Genomic DNA, 16,736 nt, shown 5'->3' on the forward strand with positions numbered 1-16,736 from the left:
TGAATACCAAATTTATTTTAGGTGAGAATCATCTGAGAAATTATGAGTATAGAAATAACGATGTTGAAAATTACTTCTCAGTCTGGGAGATGGTTTTGATACACAGTTTTAAGCGTCAGGTGTCACCCACTCCAGAGCAACAGCAAATTAACTGTCAAGGTAAATAATAGATTTGATGAATAATTGTCTGAATGTTTAGATCATGCAAAGATACTTTATAGAATGGACCAGAAGCAAGGAGGGGAATGAAGTTTGGCTATATAAACATGCTTAAAGCTGATAATGAAAAAATAATTTACATATTTTAAGAAAAGATATGCAAAATCTTTAAGAGTTGACCTTAAAGAGAAACAAACAACAAAAACAACAAACACAAGGTAGGGACACAGGATCCCAATTGGTGCCCAGTCCTAAAAGATGCCCTGAATCTAGGAAGCCAAAGCAATCTATTTTTCAGGAGATGATCCATTCAATGGTGGATGTGTTTCATCAGACTTCATCTGGCCTCAAGGGGTCTGGATGATGTCCCTCTTCTGATTCCACCCTCACCAGGCAATCTTTTAAGAGATATGCTGATTTGCCTTGGATCTCCTTAGAGATAAAGTGTACTGTCTGAGAGAAGAAGTAGGGATATTCCTATTTTTGAATGGGATATTCTCCTGCTCAAAATTTGATAAACTGATGCTCAAGTTTGAAATCAGGATCTTGTGATATTGTTGAAAATTGGTCTTGGCTCTGTACAATTCTGTGCACTGATAAAATTTTGATTCTTAGATTGAGGGGGAAAGAATTGCCAGGTACCACCTAGAGTCCATCTGGTAACCAGACAGGTTATCTTTTCTTGGCAAACCCTACATTCCCATACTCTCTATTAAAAGCTTCAGGACAATGGAGAGTGCATACGCCAGGCCAATAAAATGGATATATCTAGAGATGTCTGATAAACCAAATAAGTGTATGTGTGATTAAATAGGAGTTGCATTTTTATTTGGAAATTATTATGCAGCAATTGGTGAGATTATCTTGGGCTGGAAGAAACAAGTTTTATCAATAAAGAACCTATTCATAATTCCTACTAAGCAACAATGAACACAGAAAAAGGAGAATGAATTTATGTGACATTGATGGCTGACCTTCCTTAGATAAGAACAACATCAAAAGAGACATCTGCCTGGCAAATCATTACTAGTAAGTCTTTGCACATAATGTATTTGGAGGCATTTCTTCCCTTGCATGGCGTACTAGCTGTGGTAAGCATCCTCTTTTTTTTTTTTTTTTTAAGATTTTATTTATTTGACAGAGAGAGATACACAGCAATAGAGGGAAGATAAGCAGGGGGAGTGGGAGAGGGAGAAGCAGGCTTCCCCACAGAGCAGGGAGCCCGATGAGGGGCTCGATCCCAGGACCTAGGGATCATGACCTGAGCCGAAGGCAGATGCTTAATTGACTGAGCCACCCAGACATCCCTGTGGTAAGCATCTTTGACATCGCATTTCTGTGGTAGTGTTTACATATCAAATAGCCTGGATTTGGACAGTCCTTGTACTAAGTTGTTTGAATTTATTTCTCAAGCAAATTCTATTTTCATGATTTTCTGTTTTGAAGCATATCTATTTGCACAGTATTACCAATCTTTGATAGCACTCTTACACTGTCAGGAATCCTATAATTACAAAATAAAAATGTTTGATGATGATCAGGAAAATGTTATTATTGGATCTAAACAAAAATGCAATTAGTTAGACACTATTTAAATTTCAAGACAGTGAGGTGGACAATGATGGTCTAGTATAAAGAGAAATATGAAAGTGATATTAGAGGCCAAAACTCATTTAAATGAGTAATTAATATATTACTCAATGAAATATAGCAAAAGCTGTTACACAGAAATTTCAGACTCTGTAGTACTTTCAGTAAATTTTGTAAAAATAATAATTCTGAACAATGGAAGCATTAGATGATTAGAAATTCATTAAGGGGCGTCTGGGTGGCTCAGTTGGTTGAGCAACCAACTCTTGGTTTTGGTTCAGGTCATGATCTCAGGGTTGGGGAATCAAGCTCTGCGTTGGGCTCCATGCTCAGCACAGAGTCTGCGTGAGGATTCTCTCCCTCTGCCCCTCCCTCCTCTCTCTCTTTCTTTCAAATAAATAAATAAGTCTTTAAAAAAAAAGAGATTCATTAAGATTACTGTCAAGGGATGCAACCATGCCCCTGACTTTGATAATGGTATTATAAGGAACTTGTTTTACCTGAAAAAACATTCTCAAGTGTGTTTTTACACTATACTTCCTGGTCTTCAGCTTTCTTAGTAGTCTCACTTCTACTAAATCTCTATCAGAAACACTGGGCCTTTAGACCATATAACTAAATTCAACAATTTTTTTTGGATACCTGTGTGTAGGAATTATTTCAGTTATATCATGCTATGGTGAACAAGGCAAAGGCCCTGTCCTCATTTAGCTTACAGCATCCTCGGAGAGAAGAATGTAAAGAACAATCATATCTCTCAGTTGGGTCTTCTAGTTCTTTTTCTCATCAAGGTCAGCGCGATCATGTATCTGCTTCCTTCATCTCTGTATCACTGTAACAACCACTACTTTCCTAATTCCAAATTTCCCCTCAGCCTGCCACTGCTTGTTTTTGCTTTAAAAAAATATCATTCGTAGGCACCTTCACTGTAACTTACTTCTCCATGATGCTTTTATATTTCAATATTTTTTTCAGATCCCATATTAGTTACCATCTCTTCTCAGCGGCATATGTTCATTGATGGTCTCACTATTCCCAAGATTTTATAATCACCAGGGTGCTAGTGACTCCAAAAGCTGTATTTATGCAATTTATATATACTCCCTAGTTTCAAATGGACATTTTCAATGGCCTGCTAGATGTTTGAATTTTTCAAGGGTACTTTAAAGTCCACATGTCTTAATCAGATTCATTCTCCTGGAAATGTGCTATTCTTTCCATTTTTCCCAAGTTGGCAAAATAGCATCATGGTTCCCCACCCTCTCAGGTTTATCTCCATGACATCACTCATTATTCTCTGTAACTTTACCCATACTTCTCTTATCATATCCCTACTTACCCATCCTTCAGAGCCTGACTGTGGTTTTTCATATCCCCAACTCATCATCCTGTGGTTCTGGTAGCATTTAACCTCTCCATAGAGCCTCCCACGCCTTTACTTTTAAATATCTACATCTGTACACGTCATTTTCCACCACAATATTCAAATGCTTAGGAGGCAGAGAACATGTCTCATTCACCTTTGGATCCTTCATGGTAATTTAAACAACAAATGGTTATTGAACTCAATGAATTCTCAGAGTACTCCAAATTCCCTGTTCATTGTATACAATTTTCAGCTATGACTGCTATGACCTTTTGCTACAAATGCTGGGTTAGTGAAATTCAGCCTCATACTGAATAAAAACAATGGGCATAATTCAGTCTAGACTCTACGGCTCATAGGAAAGCATCCTCAGAGAAGCTTACCGCTCTCAGATCATATGTGGGTCCCCTGATTACCTCATCGACATAGATGGCGAGCATTTCAGAGGAGAAATAAAATTGTAAAAGACATTTTACAATAGAAATGAACGAGTAGACAGTTGTTAAATAGCAGGTTACTGTTCTACTATCTTTTATTACCAATACATTTTATAGCCCTCGCCACAGTTTCATTTGAACACCCAGTATCAAAAATTAGGATTTTTTTGAGATTATCGTATTCTGGCAGTTGAAAATCTGTTTCAAGGAAGCATTTAAATTTGCATATGTTTCAAATATATCTTCATTTTGTAATAAACTTACAATTCTACTTCCTGGACAGTAATGAGAAGGCATGCAAAATAATGAGAGTAATGTCAAACAAACAAACAAACAAACAAAAAACAACCTGTATAAATTAAGTAAAAACTTACCAGATATAAGATTTAAAAACAAGGCAACCTATTGTCTATATTTCAGAGAGAAAAGGAATGTGACATAAAAACAAATACCCATGAACTTAACTTGAATCTTAAGATAGCAATCACAAAAACAATTTGCAACCACAACACAAGGAATAAAATAAAACTGATCTAATCCAATCTTCTATAATCTATTCTAATCATCTTCTTAACTCAAGTAATATAATTGATCTTCTAAAAAGAAATAACAATAACTTAAAAAGATTATTTACAGGCCCTTATTAGTTTTGAAAGGCCTATTTAAATAACACATATTTTTTATTAATTATCCATATTTATAAGCAGAGCGAGAACAGACACATAAAATTAATCTGTCCTGTAGTTTCAACCTGGATTTAATGTGTGCTGCCAATTTCATCACTGATAAATTCTAAAGTTTTTGAAGTAATTATGTTTAGTAACAAGAACAAGCAAAGGAAGATAAAGAAAAGAAAAAACAATAACTTGATTAGAAAAATTAAACAAATAATTTCACTTTATTTGGCATAATGTAAAGCCTCCAGACCAATTTAATAATTATTTTTAAATGACGTAGAGGATGGGTAAGTAGAAAAAGGGGGTACAATACAGATACCATTTCTATGCCTTCTTCCAGTCCAAGATGTTATTTATAATGTAAAAATTTCAGTAAGTGCATTTAAAATAATTTCATCTGTAGAATTTTCCTCTCCCTTCTCTGTACTTCACACTGCTCTGAACTTCTCTAATGAGTTTTCCCTTTTCATGCTACAGTGAATTTATTGAAATCACGGTTGTATCTAACCAACATAAGGACTTGCACCATCAAGGCAGAGATTCTTTCTCATACACTTCAACTTCCTCAGAGAGCCTTGGTCATATTTTATTTTCAACATGTTTGTTGAATCAAATGAATAACCACAGATTTGTCAGTATATAATTACCCCATTAAACAAAAGCCAGGAATATTATTATTCCGCTTTGCTTTACTTAAGAAGATAATGCTTTTCTTACAAAAAAAAAAAAAAATCCCGCAGTAGAAGAGGAAACAATAGAGAGTGTTTTATCCTCGAAGAGGAATATCGAAGTGAAACAGTTTCTCAATAAGTGGACTAAACTCTGAGGTTGAGTTCTAACTACACTTTAAGAGATGAGTTCTAGTGTTTCTTTACCACATAAAAGATGAAGAGTGTTGTCATAATTCAGCAACATCAAATTTTTTATACATATCTCCAGAAAAAAATCAGAGAAGTAATGGAAGTACATAGAGTCTATAGGCAAAAAAGAATGCAAAAAGAAATCATGGCGATAATAGCTTAATGAAAGAAGGAGTTAAACATAGAATGCATTATCTAACAAGTGTGCTGAAATTCAGATAAGCAAATGATTTGAGAGTCTGGAGGCAACAAAGCCACTAACTGACCTCTAAAGTCACTTTGAGATTTGATGAGAGTTCATTCCATCCTCAAATGTCATAAGGGTTCAGCAGAATGATCTAGTTTTAAAGGACCAAATTAGAATAAAAAGGGTAATATGGCCACACATTTTATCAGTGTTAATTATTAATACTGAGATTAAAAAGAAAGGGCTGAGAGTTCGGTAAGCATACTAATTGGACACTTTTTTCAGCTTGTTTTCCCTGTCAGTGTGAATATTTTACAGCGGTTCAAAGGGAAATATACACGTTGAATAATATGCATTCAATTGGAACACCGAGTATAAATGTAAAAATATTTAAAAGCGAGAAAAGAATATAGGAGGGTGATAATGGTTTTTCCCCACTTTGAATGATGAAGAACACAAAGAGTAGGGTTCATTTGATGCCAGAGGACAGAATCTTCTTTTCCTTTCATTTAAGATCCTTGATATATTTAAACATATCTGCTCCTCGGTGGTACCCCTTGATGCACCACAAAAATGAGAAATCGACTAAAAGGTATCCAAGGTGAGAATATGGTTCTTACCAATAATTTTAGAATTGTTATCTTTGTGAGACTAAACATTTTTATGATGCTTTCATGACTAAGCTATTCTGTTATGTCAAATCTACCTGCAGTTAATAATAATCAAAATTATTTATCATTACTATTTGAATAATAGTAAATAATTCTATCACCAATGAATATGGGGAAATTATTGATACTCATTATTTATTTATAAATTATTAGATGTTATTATTTCATTTAGTTGCTTTATTATTGAAGGAAGTGTGGATAAGAATAGTCAGAAAATTGCACTGCTAGGGAGAGGAAAAACCAGGATTCAAACCGAAGACATTAGATTTCAAAGCCTGCTTTTTAAACCACGATACTCTATCCACAACACTGCCTCTTCTCTAGGACAGTATCTTCTTTGGATTCTTTTAGATTGTGCTGCTCAGTTACTGGAAATCTGCTGCAACACACATCTTGATTGCAGACAACCTCTATAATTACCTTCTGTCTCTAATCACCATGAAAAAGCAGAAGTTAGTAAAGTCCTCCAGAAGTGGGGGCATGTGAACTTGGGGATACTTGGGAGGCACAAAGCCATTTCACAGATGGCTAGAAAAGCAGAAAATGCAGTCCACCTTTGGCAATAGAACCCCAGGCAGAAAAGCAGAACCATGCAAAGGAATCCTTTCCAGGGTATGTTAATCTCTTCCTGCAGAAATTAAAAAAAAAAAAAGGCATTTGCAGAGCATTTGTTTTGAGGTATTATTCTTATGCCGTTAACAAGTGTTTGAGCATTTTTGGAAAGATGGAAGACACAGTATTGCTACTTAACTCAATCTAACTGAAAACAGTACAAACCAATGGTGACTAGATGGCAGGACCTTAAAAGTGACTGTTGGAAATTGGGTAGGTGGGAGAAAAGTAGAGAAAGAGCCCTTTATCCCACACAAAGTTATGAGTCTAGACTCCGTTCTCATTATCCTTGGTCTTATTAAAATGGTGTTTCATTTCCAATTGATAGTTCAATTACACTCATTTATTTCTTTTTTTAAATGTTTTAATTTTATTTAAATTTAATTAATTAATATATAATGTATTATAAGTTTCAGAGGTAGAGGTCAGTCTTATATAATATGCTGTGCTCATTACATCTCGTGCCCTCCTTCATGTCCACCACCCAGTTAGCCCTTCCCCACCCCTGCCCCCTCCAGCAACCCTCAGTATTTCTGAGAGCAATGTGAAAAGTCTACGGCAGATACAAAATGGGTTCATGATGGACTGTACCATGGTTTAATCCTCAAAAGCAGTGTACTCTAAATACTATTGAAAACATGTGGAATAAGGATAATGAATAAAACAATGATCAAGCCTAACATATATTTCTGAAAAAGTAAGAAAGTTTGGAATTGGGGGGCTCAGAAATATTAGTGTATAAAAATCAAAATTACCTTTTAAATACCTGAGAAAATCAAGAGACATAAAATTAGTTGGGCATGTTAGAGTGGATAAATTTTTTAACTCATTTAACTTTTTAAAATCTACCCAAAGCTCTCTTTCTATTTGGAGAGTAAATCATCTAGGAAAAATTGGATATAAAGAGAAAATCACAGGTTGGTGGATCTGAGTAAGATTCTAGATTTAATTCTGTTAACTGCCTTACAGATGATTAGAAGCAGATCCAGAGGGAGTAAGTGACCTACCCAACCCTAATGGCAAAATTGGGATTGGAGGTCAAATGGAGTGTTTCTTATATTTGAGTTGTTAAACACTATATATGGTTACAGGATACAGAGCAAAGCCAAATTGGACTTGCAAAGGTAATCCAGGGGTAACTGAAAAGAGTAAGTAGACTATGGCATGAAGTCAAAGGTCAAGATAAATACTGATAATAGATCTAAAGAAATTGTTAAATACTGCTCCAAGAGAAAATCTGAAGACAACGGCATGATGTAGATAAGGGCAAGCTCTTGCATAGTCAGTTTATGCTCTTCATATGATGATGGTTTTAAGCTTAATATTTGGTTTTTACTTGAATTATGAATTCATTACAGTAGGTTTCAATTATTTTAACACTTCCATTATCAAATATTTTATCATTACTCAATGTCCTACCATGAACCCCATATTTTAAAATATTTTATCCCTTTGGCTTAGGTCATGATCTCAGGGTTGTGAGATAGATCCCTGCGTCGGGCTCCATGCTGGGCGTGAAGCCTGCTTAAAATTCTCTCTCTCCTTCTCCCTCTGCCCCCCCATAATAAATAATAAAATAAAATATCCTCCCCCACCAGGTGTATTTTATTGAAATAATAAATAACCAATTTCCCCAATCTTATCAGAAGATCAACATGAAATCATCATATTGATAATAATTCATGAAGAGCAAAGAAAAATATATTAGTGATGTTTTTTATGAATTAATGTATAATTCATAAAAAATTCTTGATTTTTTTAATGATATCATTTCCATTACTGTTTTCCAGAGACCCATGGATGTAAATACCCAGATCTGAAATTATTAAAATTGTGGGACTGATTCTAATTATTAGATTCAGGTTTCATGAAATTATGTTGATTCTTACAGTGTATTCTTTTTCCTAAGCTAATAAGAGAATAAAAAAACCTCATTCATCATTTGGCAGTAAGGTGGGTTGGAACGTAGGATAAAGCTTATTATAAAGCTGATTAATCCACAGGCCTTCTTCATGAAATTGTGTTTATTATGCTAAAATATAGGAAGCAAATAAAAGCTTTTGTAAAACATAAGTGCATTTCACTGCCTATCTACTTAAATTTTCCTTTTAGGTATTTTAGTTATTTTTAGTTACTTCATGACAACTTATTTTCATCATTAACTGTTCTAATGTATACCGAGGTAGTATTATGACCTTGGGATGTTATATTATTGCATTGGAAATTATCTTCTAAACTTTACAATGGAAGTTAATCCAAATATCAGTTATAACTGCATTGTTTCACATAGTTTAAAATTCAAGGAAAATATTTGAGGTAATAATAATTAGGAACTAGGACAGCATCCAAAATGGTATTTTCATGGAAAATCCAATACAAATCTTGATTAAAATCTAACCAAGTAAAACGCTGCAGATTACCTGGATTCCAATTAAATGTGACAAATGAATACTTGACAGGTTTCAATTCCCATTCTATTTATGTCAGAATGATCCATTAATCTTGAAGATGAAATTACCAGAATTCAAGCAATACAATTGTACTTTATGGCTAGATAGTAGTCTGAAAACTTGGACCCAACAAAACTTATTCAAATGTCAACTGCTACATTTGGATCACCCAAAGTGAATCACATCTCCTTCTGTCTTTACCTATAGATCAGGGCTAACATGAATCACAGCAGATGACAACTGATTTTATAAAACTGAATCTCAAGTGTCAGTCACATACAAAAATCAGAAAAATCATTTCTATTATGAGAGTCTTTGCTGTTGACAAGACTGAAAACACGGTTATAAAAAATAACTAAAAGCCTTACTTGGAAAATGTTTCTTAGCAAATTCTTTCTAGTTTCTTAACAAGCTCACCTGTTAAGTTCTCCATGTGTGTTTCCTAAAAAGTAACCAATATGTGTTTGCCTTATATAATTATGCTTATTACTCATCATTTTTTACTTATTTTAAAGGTGTTGAATCCCCTTAAACTCGAAAAACAGAAAAATAATATTAAAATGTGATTATATTGCCAATGATACAAGTCCTTTCTGTTAATATAGCTGACATCCAAAAATCAAGCCTTAATTATACATTATGTTGTTTATTGTGAGATACTTTTTAAAACACAAATAAAAGTATATTATCAAAAGGTAATCACAAGTATAGGAATGTCCTTAAATTAGATCAATCTTGCCTTCCTAGGTGTGTGTGTGTATAATATTATTATAGCATTTTAATTTTTACTTTTGTGCAAAGCATTTCATACATATTTGCCTTAGAAATATATTCATCAGCAATGCAATTCATACCAAAATTTTTATAGTCATTTAAATAGATACTAAAAGTACTTAATTCTTAAAAACCACATCAAACTCCCATCCACGTAAGCATACACCACCATACACACAGATAAGCATGCCTTTATAGCCATAAGGCAAAATGCCATTTTAATTCTGGATTATTAATCAAAAGGGGATATCAATCATCTGACCCTGATACCGCATCTTCTCACCCAGATAACAATGTGAAAAAATAATTATTTAACATGATTTAGTTTAGCCATAATTTCACTTGGGGTCATTTATATCTATTACTCTCTAAGGTTGGATTTTAATATTCATAGGTAAACTTCAAGAAAAAAATCAGATTTTCCTGCATTAATATGCTTTATTTGCATACCATCACTAAAGAAACTGGTATATAACAAAAAGTTAGGATGTCTTATTTCACTTGGGGGTTGGGATGGTGAAAGACAAATCCATTTCGAGTTTTCACTACAGATGAAATGTGTGCGGTTCCCCTTCCTTCCCCTACATATAACCAAATCTCTTTATATACTTGAAAAATAATAAATTTAGTATGAACTTTACCATTCCATTATTTCACACAAACCTACTTCTCAGGCATTTACTTATAACCTGAAATCCAAAAAAAATACATCATTTAATTGTTTTGGGGAACATAAACCAACGTGACAAGGTTTGTAAATACTATTTGAAATCTAACTTTATAACCTAAAAGGAAGTGTATAGGAGGCCAATTGTTGTGGCCCTTATGAGAATCATTTCACAACAGGAGAGGAACCTAGAGTCCTAAAATTTGCTTTCTTCCGTTTCCCTTGCACAAAAATGAGAAAAAAAAACAAAAAACAAAAAAACAAAAACAAAAAAAAACAAAGAACCACGACGTATACTTAAATGAGAGGGGAGTTCTAATAGTATTTACAATACATTTCTGGAGAATAAGATAACACTGTTCTCCTTGTTTGACTCCATTTCAGCTATCACTCAAAAGGAGAGGCTCGCAAATGCTTTGATAAATACCTAGGAAAAGAAAGAGCAAGGTGTGTTTGTTGTCATCTCCTTTCACTAAGGCTGAACAATTACAGTAGAAGAAATAGCTGCATGACAAAAATGAATAGAAGAAAACAATAACACAAGACCCTTCTCAGTTGCTACTGTTTAGGTATTATGAATTAATTTAGGTTTGTTTGTTTTCATAGCAGGTACTACTCCGATTTATTTGGAAATGTGTTTATTTCTGACAGGCTGTTTAAAAATGATGGTGCAAGTTTGGTGGATTTTATCTATAAGGTTATGTTCCTTTATTTGGCATTTCTGTCCTTTAGCAAATATTTATTTTTTTTAGGTAAAATAGTTTTAGTGTCAGCTATTTTATTTGGGTTTTAGACTGAGCTTCACGAGTCTACTTATTATGGCTCGCTAGCGTGATTATGTGTGTGGATGCTGTGTTTGCCCCTACCATTTTCCATATGCTCTGCCTCACCAACACTGCCATCCGGCGTGGTCCTTTCATAGTTGTCCTCTGGGAGTGGAAGGGCACCCAGCCTTGGCCCTGATGAACTCTTACTGCTTGGTGTCTCTGACTCCTCCAGCCCGCTGTCATAGCAACTCTGCAGTGACCCCTGATGTGGGTCCTGAGGCTGACTCACAACAGAAAACGTCACTCTACGAAATGGCTGCAAAAGAAAAGATTCTGAATGTCACTAAAATATAAGATTGTAAATGATCTTATTAAAAAACACACACATTACATACATCAAGCACTGACTACTAATTCAATACAAAATGCTTAGAGATGTTGAAAGCTATTTGGTCAACTGTATTATCTGAGGCAAGTCCTAGAACTTAGATTTTATTATGAAAAAAAAAAAAACCTGGAAAATTCACCTTCTGAAACAGAGATAAGAAAACGGCAATTTCACTAAAACACACATTTAAATCTATGTTAGTACCACATATTCAACCTTTTTCTATTCCTTAGTCTTTACTTCCAGTATGCTTTTCACAAATAGACTCTATAAAAACAAGTGTCACCGATTTGGAAGGCAATAAATATTGAAGTAATCATCGTAAGAATTCATTTTTAATAAAAACTTCAGTTTTAAAACCTTTGTCTATATGATATAATGGTTTTAAAATGAGTGTTCTGGCAGGTGATTTAAACTTAAAGGTACAACTGATGAATAAGAATTTAGATGCAGTGCTGGGAAATAGAAATGTATTTCTTACTTTAGTCATATTAGAAATATTACCTATTGACCTTGATATTGTAAGGGTGGTATTAAAATAATAGATAAACATTTCTTTAACCAGGGAATAGAAAATAAACCAAAAAGTATGCGTTACTATGACTGTTTATAGTTTGTTCAAAAACAAAAATTTATATCATGTAGTGTCCTTAAATTATATGTTAAAAGTGTTGCATATTTTTATCCACAATTTACTATGATACTGAAATTGGCTGCACCGAAGATTTACTATGTATGGAATTTACAAATTATTGTAACTACTAAATAAATTAAAAACTTTAGGCTCATTCAGGGAAAAAAACTAATCTCATGCATTGATAGTGCTACATACATAATAATTGGAAAAAAAATACAAAAAAGGTTCTGTAATATCTGTCCGAGATTATTCTTGGCAATAGTTGTATCCATCAAGAACTCTTGCATGATTTGAAAACGGCATAAATGTATTTTTTAAACATATGACTCAGACTGGTTCTTTTTAATATAAAGCATAAAACTAATGTTGCCAGAAAATAGTAAGAAAGGTAAAAAACCTTTTTTGCCCTTTTATAACTTGAATACTAGTGGTACAAATTACTAGTCAGAACTGGCACCGGTATGATTTTTAAAGTGTTAAGGATAATCTACACATGTAGATTATTAAAGGAAAAGCTACAAACAGTTATGGAATTTCCCCCAAATTTATAAATTGGTTTTGCTACAGACAAACATGCTTCTGCAAATCTTCCCTTTATCTTGTCTCAGAAGACTGGCCAGGAATATTGTCCATTATTGGCATTTTTAACTCAGTACCTTACCTTCCATGTACTTATTTGGATTGTACAAACTTTATAAAATTCTATTATTCATTCTACTTCAAAATCAACCTTTAAAACCGCTGAATCCTATTGTAAAGGAAAAACATTTAAAGTACATTCTCTTCTTTATAATATTTCACTGAATTGGAACTGTAGTAAAACAATTATGAAATATTTCTAGTACAAACAGTATACACATCACAGCCCCAAATTTACTGGCAATAAATTCTAGGAACATTACTCTTATTTCAGTAATAATTCTCACATTTCTTTACAATAGTATGATGTTTCATATATATAAGTAAATGTAGAAATCAATTTGTATTTACTATGTTTTATCTTATGTGCATATATTTTCTTTTAATTTTTTTTTCTATTTATCACTCCCAGCAAATTATCTGGATCTCTTCAGTCTCATCTCAGAAACAACGCTGCCAGTAGTTTCCTAAAACCACATTGTTCTGCACAAAGAAAATGCTTAGTAAATACTACTGAACAATGAGCTTTAAATAACAATGCTGAATTTAGAAAAGAATTCCAGTGGTCATTCAAATGTATCACTTCAAGACATAGCAATATGTTAATATATATATGTAAAGAAAGAGAGAGAGAAAGGAAGGTCAAATGCTGTTCTTGATTCTGCTTTAATGATTTTCAAATCTTTTAGCTCAGTCTTCATTAACCCAAGAGGAAAGATCAAAATGAATACAGAAATATATAATTTGTACTAATAAATTGACAAAGGAAAGTATATAAGAAATTATGAGAAATGTTTCATTTTGATATAAAAGTAGAAAAGACGGTGATGTTTAGCTGAAGGTAGGAAACTCTGAATCTGTAATTAAACGCTGGTTCCACCAAAAGTAGTAATAGGACAGCACAAAGGTGAGAGGCTATGTTTGCAATGAAAAATGTCAAAAATAAAATAATGATCTTTTTATCATGTACTGTATTACAACTTCTATGATTCTGTGCATTTTCTTCATTTCTTACCCTATATTTATTGTATTTTAATTTCCATGAATTATTTTAGGTTACATATTAAATTTAATGATGAAAGAAAAGGTATTACAAATTTAAAATACTAAGATCTATTTATATAACAAATATTTAGATTCATGAATGCTTCATTTTGTATAAAAAGCTTTTTAAAAAAAATAACCTAATGGTTGAAACAAAAATAATTCACAATAAAAATCCCAAATAAAGAGCATCACACAATGGATAATGAAAAAACCCCATCATTTTTAACCACATTTAAAAATATTCCATTAGAATTCAACAATACAATAGCATTATATTACTATCTCAAGCTCTATTTTGATAATTTTGTAAAAACAAAATTCTTCTGGCAAAGTATTTAAGTTGGCAATGTGAACAAATTAGTGCAGAATCCTAAATTCTGAAGGTAAATCCATTGGTGCAAGGGTTAAGCTTTGATTCCAATGGAAAATCAGACATACAAACTAGATAGATAGATGGATGATGATAGATAGTAGAGATAGAAAGACAGATTGATGGGCAGAGAGACAAGTGTTTATGTACCATCATTCATCATCAGGTTGGGTCTATTGAGAAGATAGAGAATTAAAATACAGAATTCACATTATTCATATATTCCAGAAATGCTGACTAAATAAGATATGTGAAGCAGTGTTGACTGTGTGACATGACAGAGAGAATGGATTTGCATTATATATTTAACTATCACTTTGTTAATTATTGATACTCTGAAGGAGAGTGGTTTAAGCAGGTATTCTTAAATCTAGACGTACCTTAGAATGGCCCAGAGAACTTGTGAAAAAACACAAAGCCAATACACAGTTTCAACTTAAACCCAATGAATCAGCGTTCAAAGTGGGACTGGATATCAATAGCTTGTAAAGTCCCTCCAGGCAATGAAGAGGGACTTCATTGAGGAGAGAGGAAGGAGAAACCCTACAACTGAAAGCAGTCAAAAAAACCCCAAACTGTCCCAGGAAGTATGGTGATCCCTTAAATGTTCATGGATTGTGTTTCCCTGGAGAGTAACTAGAAACGTGACTCCATCTTGAGATGCAAAAGTATGGACATGAAAACCTGCAGTGACCTGGGGTATCTGAGCTTTCTATTTTTCTGTCCAGAGTGATAAATGATTTCTTGTCATGCAAAAACAAACTGGTCTTTCTCAAAGAGGAAAAGGCACAAGAGGATGAGAAAAGAATGTCAGCCTTCTAGCACTTTGAAATTGTGAAGATGTGTTCAAAAAGTAAATAAGTAATGCAAGAAAGGGGTATTCAAGAAAAGAATTCCAAAGATTGTGAGTGGAAAATGGGTGACAGGTATACACAAGAGGGAGTGGTACTCAAAGATTTTAGGGAAGCAAATGAATGATATAATTGAATGGATGAGATTGAAGATGTGATGTGACAATTTTGTGCAAAAGACTAGGAAGAAGAAATGTTGGAGGCAGAGAATTATGCCAAGAAAGAGTGAGCTTTGGAGAAACAGCAACGGTAATGGGCAGTGAGGCCATTATAATGTATGGCTGCTTGAATTTAGACATTGTTTCACCATACCTACATTTGTTCTATATTCACTATGTTTCAGGGTTTCGAGGATGTCCCAACAATGGTTCTACAAATTTAAGAAATTCAAAATTGTATAGGTATATAAAAACAGATGATATAGAATATGATTAGGTTTCCAATGAAACAGATATAACAAAATGCCATGAAACCTGCTTAGGATTTAGGGTAGGCATTGCAAAAGAAGGAGTTGTGGGTTGACACCTCTAAAAGAATTTTGATAGAAAACATATCTTTGAGGAATCAGTTATAGTTTCCATATTTGGGGCCAGCAGTAAAAGATTAAAAAAAAAAAAAAAGAGGGTGGATAAGAAAACCAGATCACTTTTGAAACTTGGAAGGATTAGAAGCAGATCATCTTTGGAAAGAAAGAAAATCCTTTATGATCAAAGGCATCACAGATATGGAAAAGAATTATGACTACCATATGCCCATAGGATTCATCCATTAGAAGGTCATTGTTACCTTAAAATCTCTAAATTGTGAAGAATAATTCTATGAGATTAGAGCAAAGGAAGTAAAAGATCAATTTGTATATATATATGGGGAAATGGAGAAACTGAGGACAGACTACTAATTTTTAAAACATAACATAGAAGTAGGATTGCAGTTAAAAAGAAAAAGATTTGTGTAAAGAGTTTTATTTATTTATGCTCATTTTTATCTTTCTTCATTGTTACAGAAAACATTTGCTTTAAGGTAAATATTTGAAGATACAAGCAAAAAGCCCCATAACATAAGGTGCACCGGGAATGAATGAAATCAGAGAACATAAGTAAACTAAGAATGAAGAAAGAAATTAAAAGTAAAATTACAAAGGTAAGGTAAACAGTAAAACATGTTGAGTGATTGCATGCATGGTGTGTGTGTGTGTAATGAGAAAAAAATGGTATGTTAGAAATAATAGAAAAAGGAAAGAATTTTATTCCAAACAACACTATAGATTCGCTATTGACCTCAGACAAGTTAGCTGACCTTTGGTTCTTCTGCCTTAGGCTCAAGGTCTGTAAAATGAAGTTAATGATACCTGCCCCTAACCAACTTAAATTCTCTGAGAAATAATGAGATAGTTTATAAAAAGATCCTTAAGGTCCCTCAAAGACTTATAGTATAAAAGGTATCATACCTCAGGCCACAGCTACATAACTGAAGTGATAACTCCCATTATGTTTTAGGTTGTTTTTGTTTTCCTTGTCTGTTGTGTTTTTGTTTTTAGTGTTGTTGTTTTTTAATATAAAGCTGGCTCAGTAACTCACCAAGTTTCTA

At 33.3% G+C, this 16,736-nt stretch overlaps 1 protein-coding gene across 1 annotated transcript in view; it reads right to left on the reverse strand.

Annotated features, from left to right (window-relative positions):
• PCDH7 (protocadherin 7) overlaps positions 1 to 16,736 on the reverse strand; it is a 406,026-nt gene that overhangs the window by 207,733 nt on the left and 181,557 nt on the right. Inside the window, exon 2 of the mRNA XM_028089455.2 lies at positions 11,317 to 11,533. Within this exon, the coding sequence (XP_027945256.1) occupies positions 11,317 to 11,533 (217 nt within the window). The remainder of the gene's footprint in view (positions 1 to 11,316; positions 11,534 to 16,736) is intronic.

The sequence above is a fragment of the Eumetopias jubatus genome, unplaced genomic scaffold, assembly GCF_037043125.1.
Source record: "Eumetopias jubatus isolate StellerSeaLion01/CBP00866 unplaced genomic scaffold, mEumJub1_p1.0 scaffold_2, whole genome shotgun sequence".
NCBI lineage: Eukaryota > Metazoa > Chordata > Mammalia > Carnivora > Otariidae > Eumetopias > Eumetopias jubatus.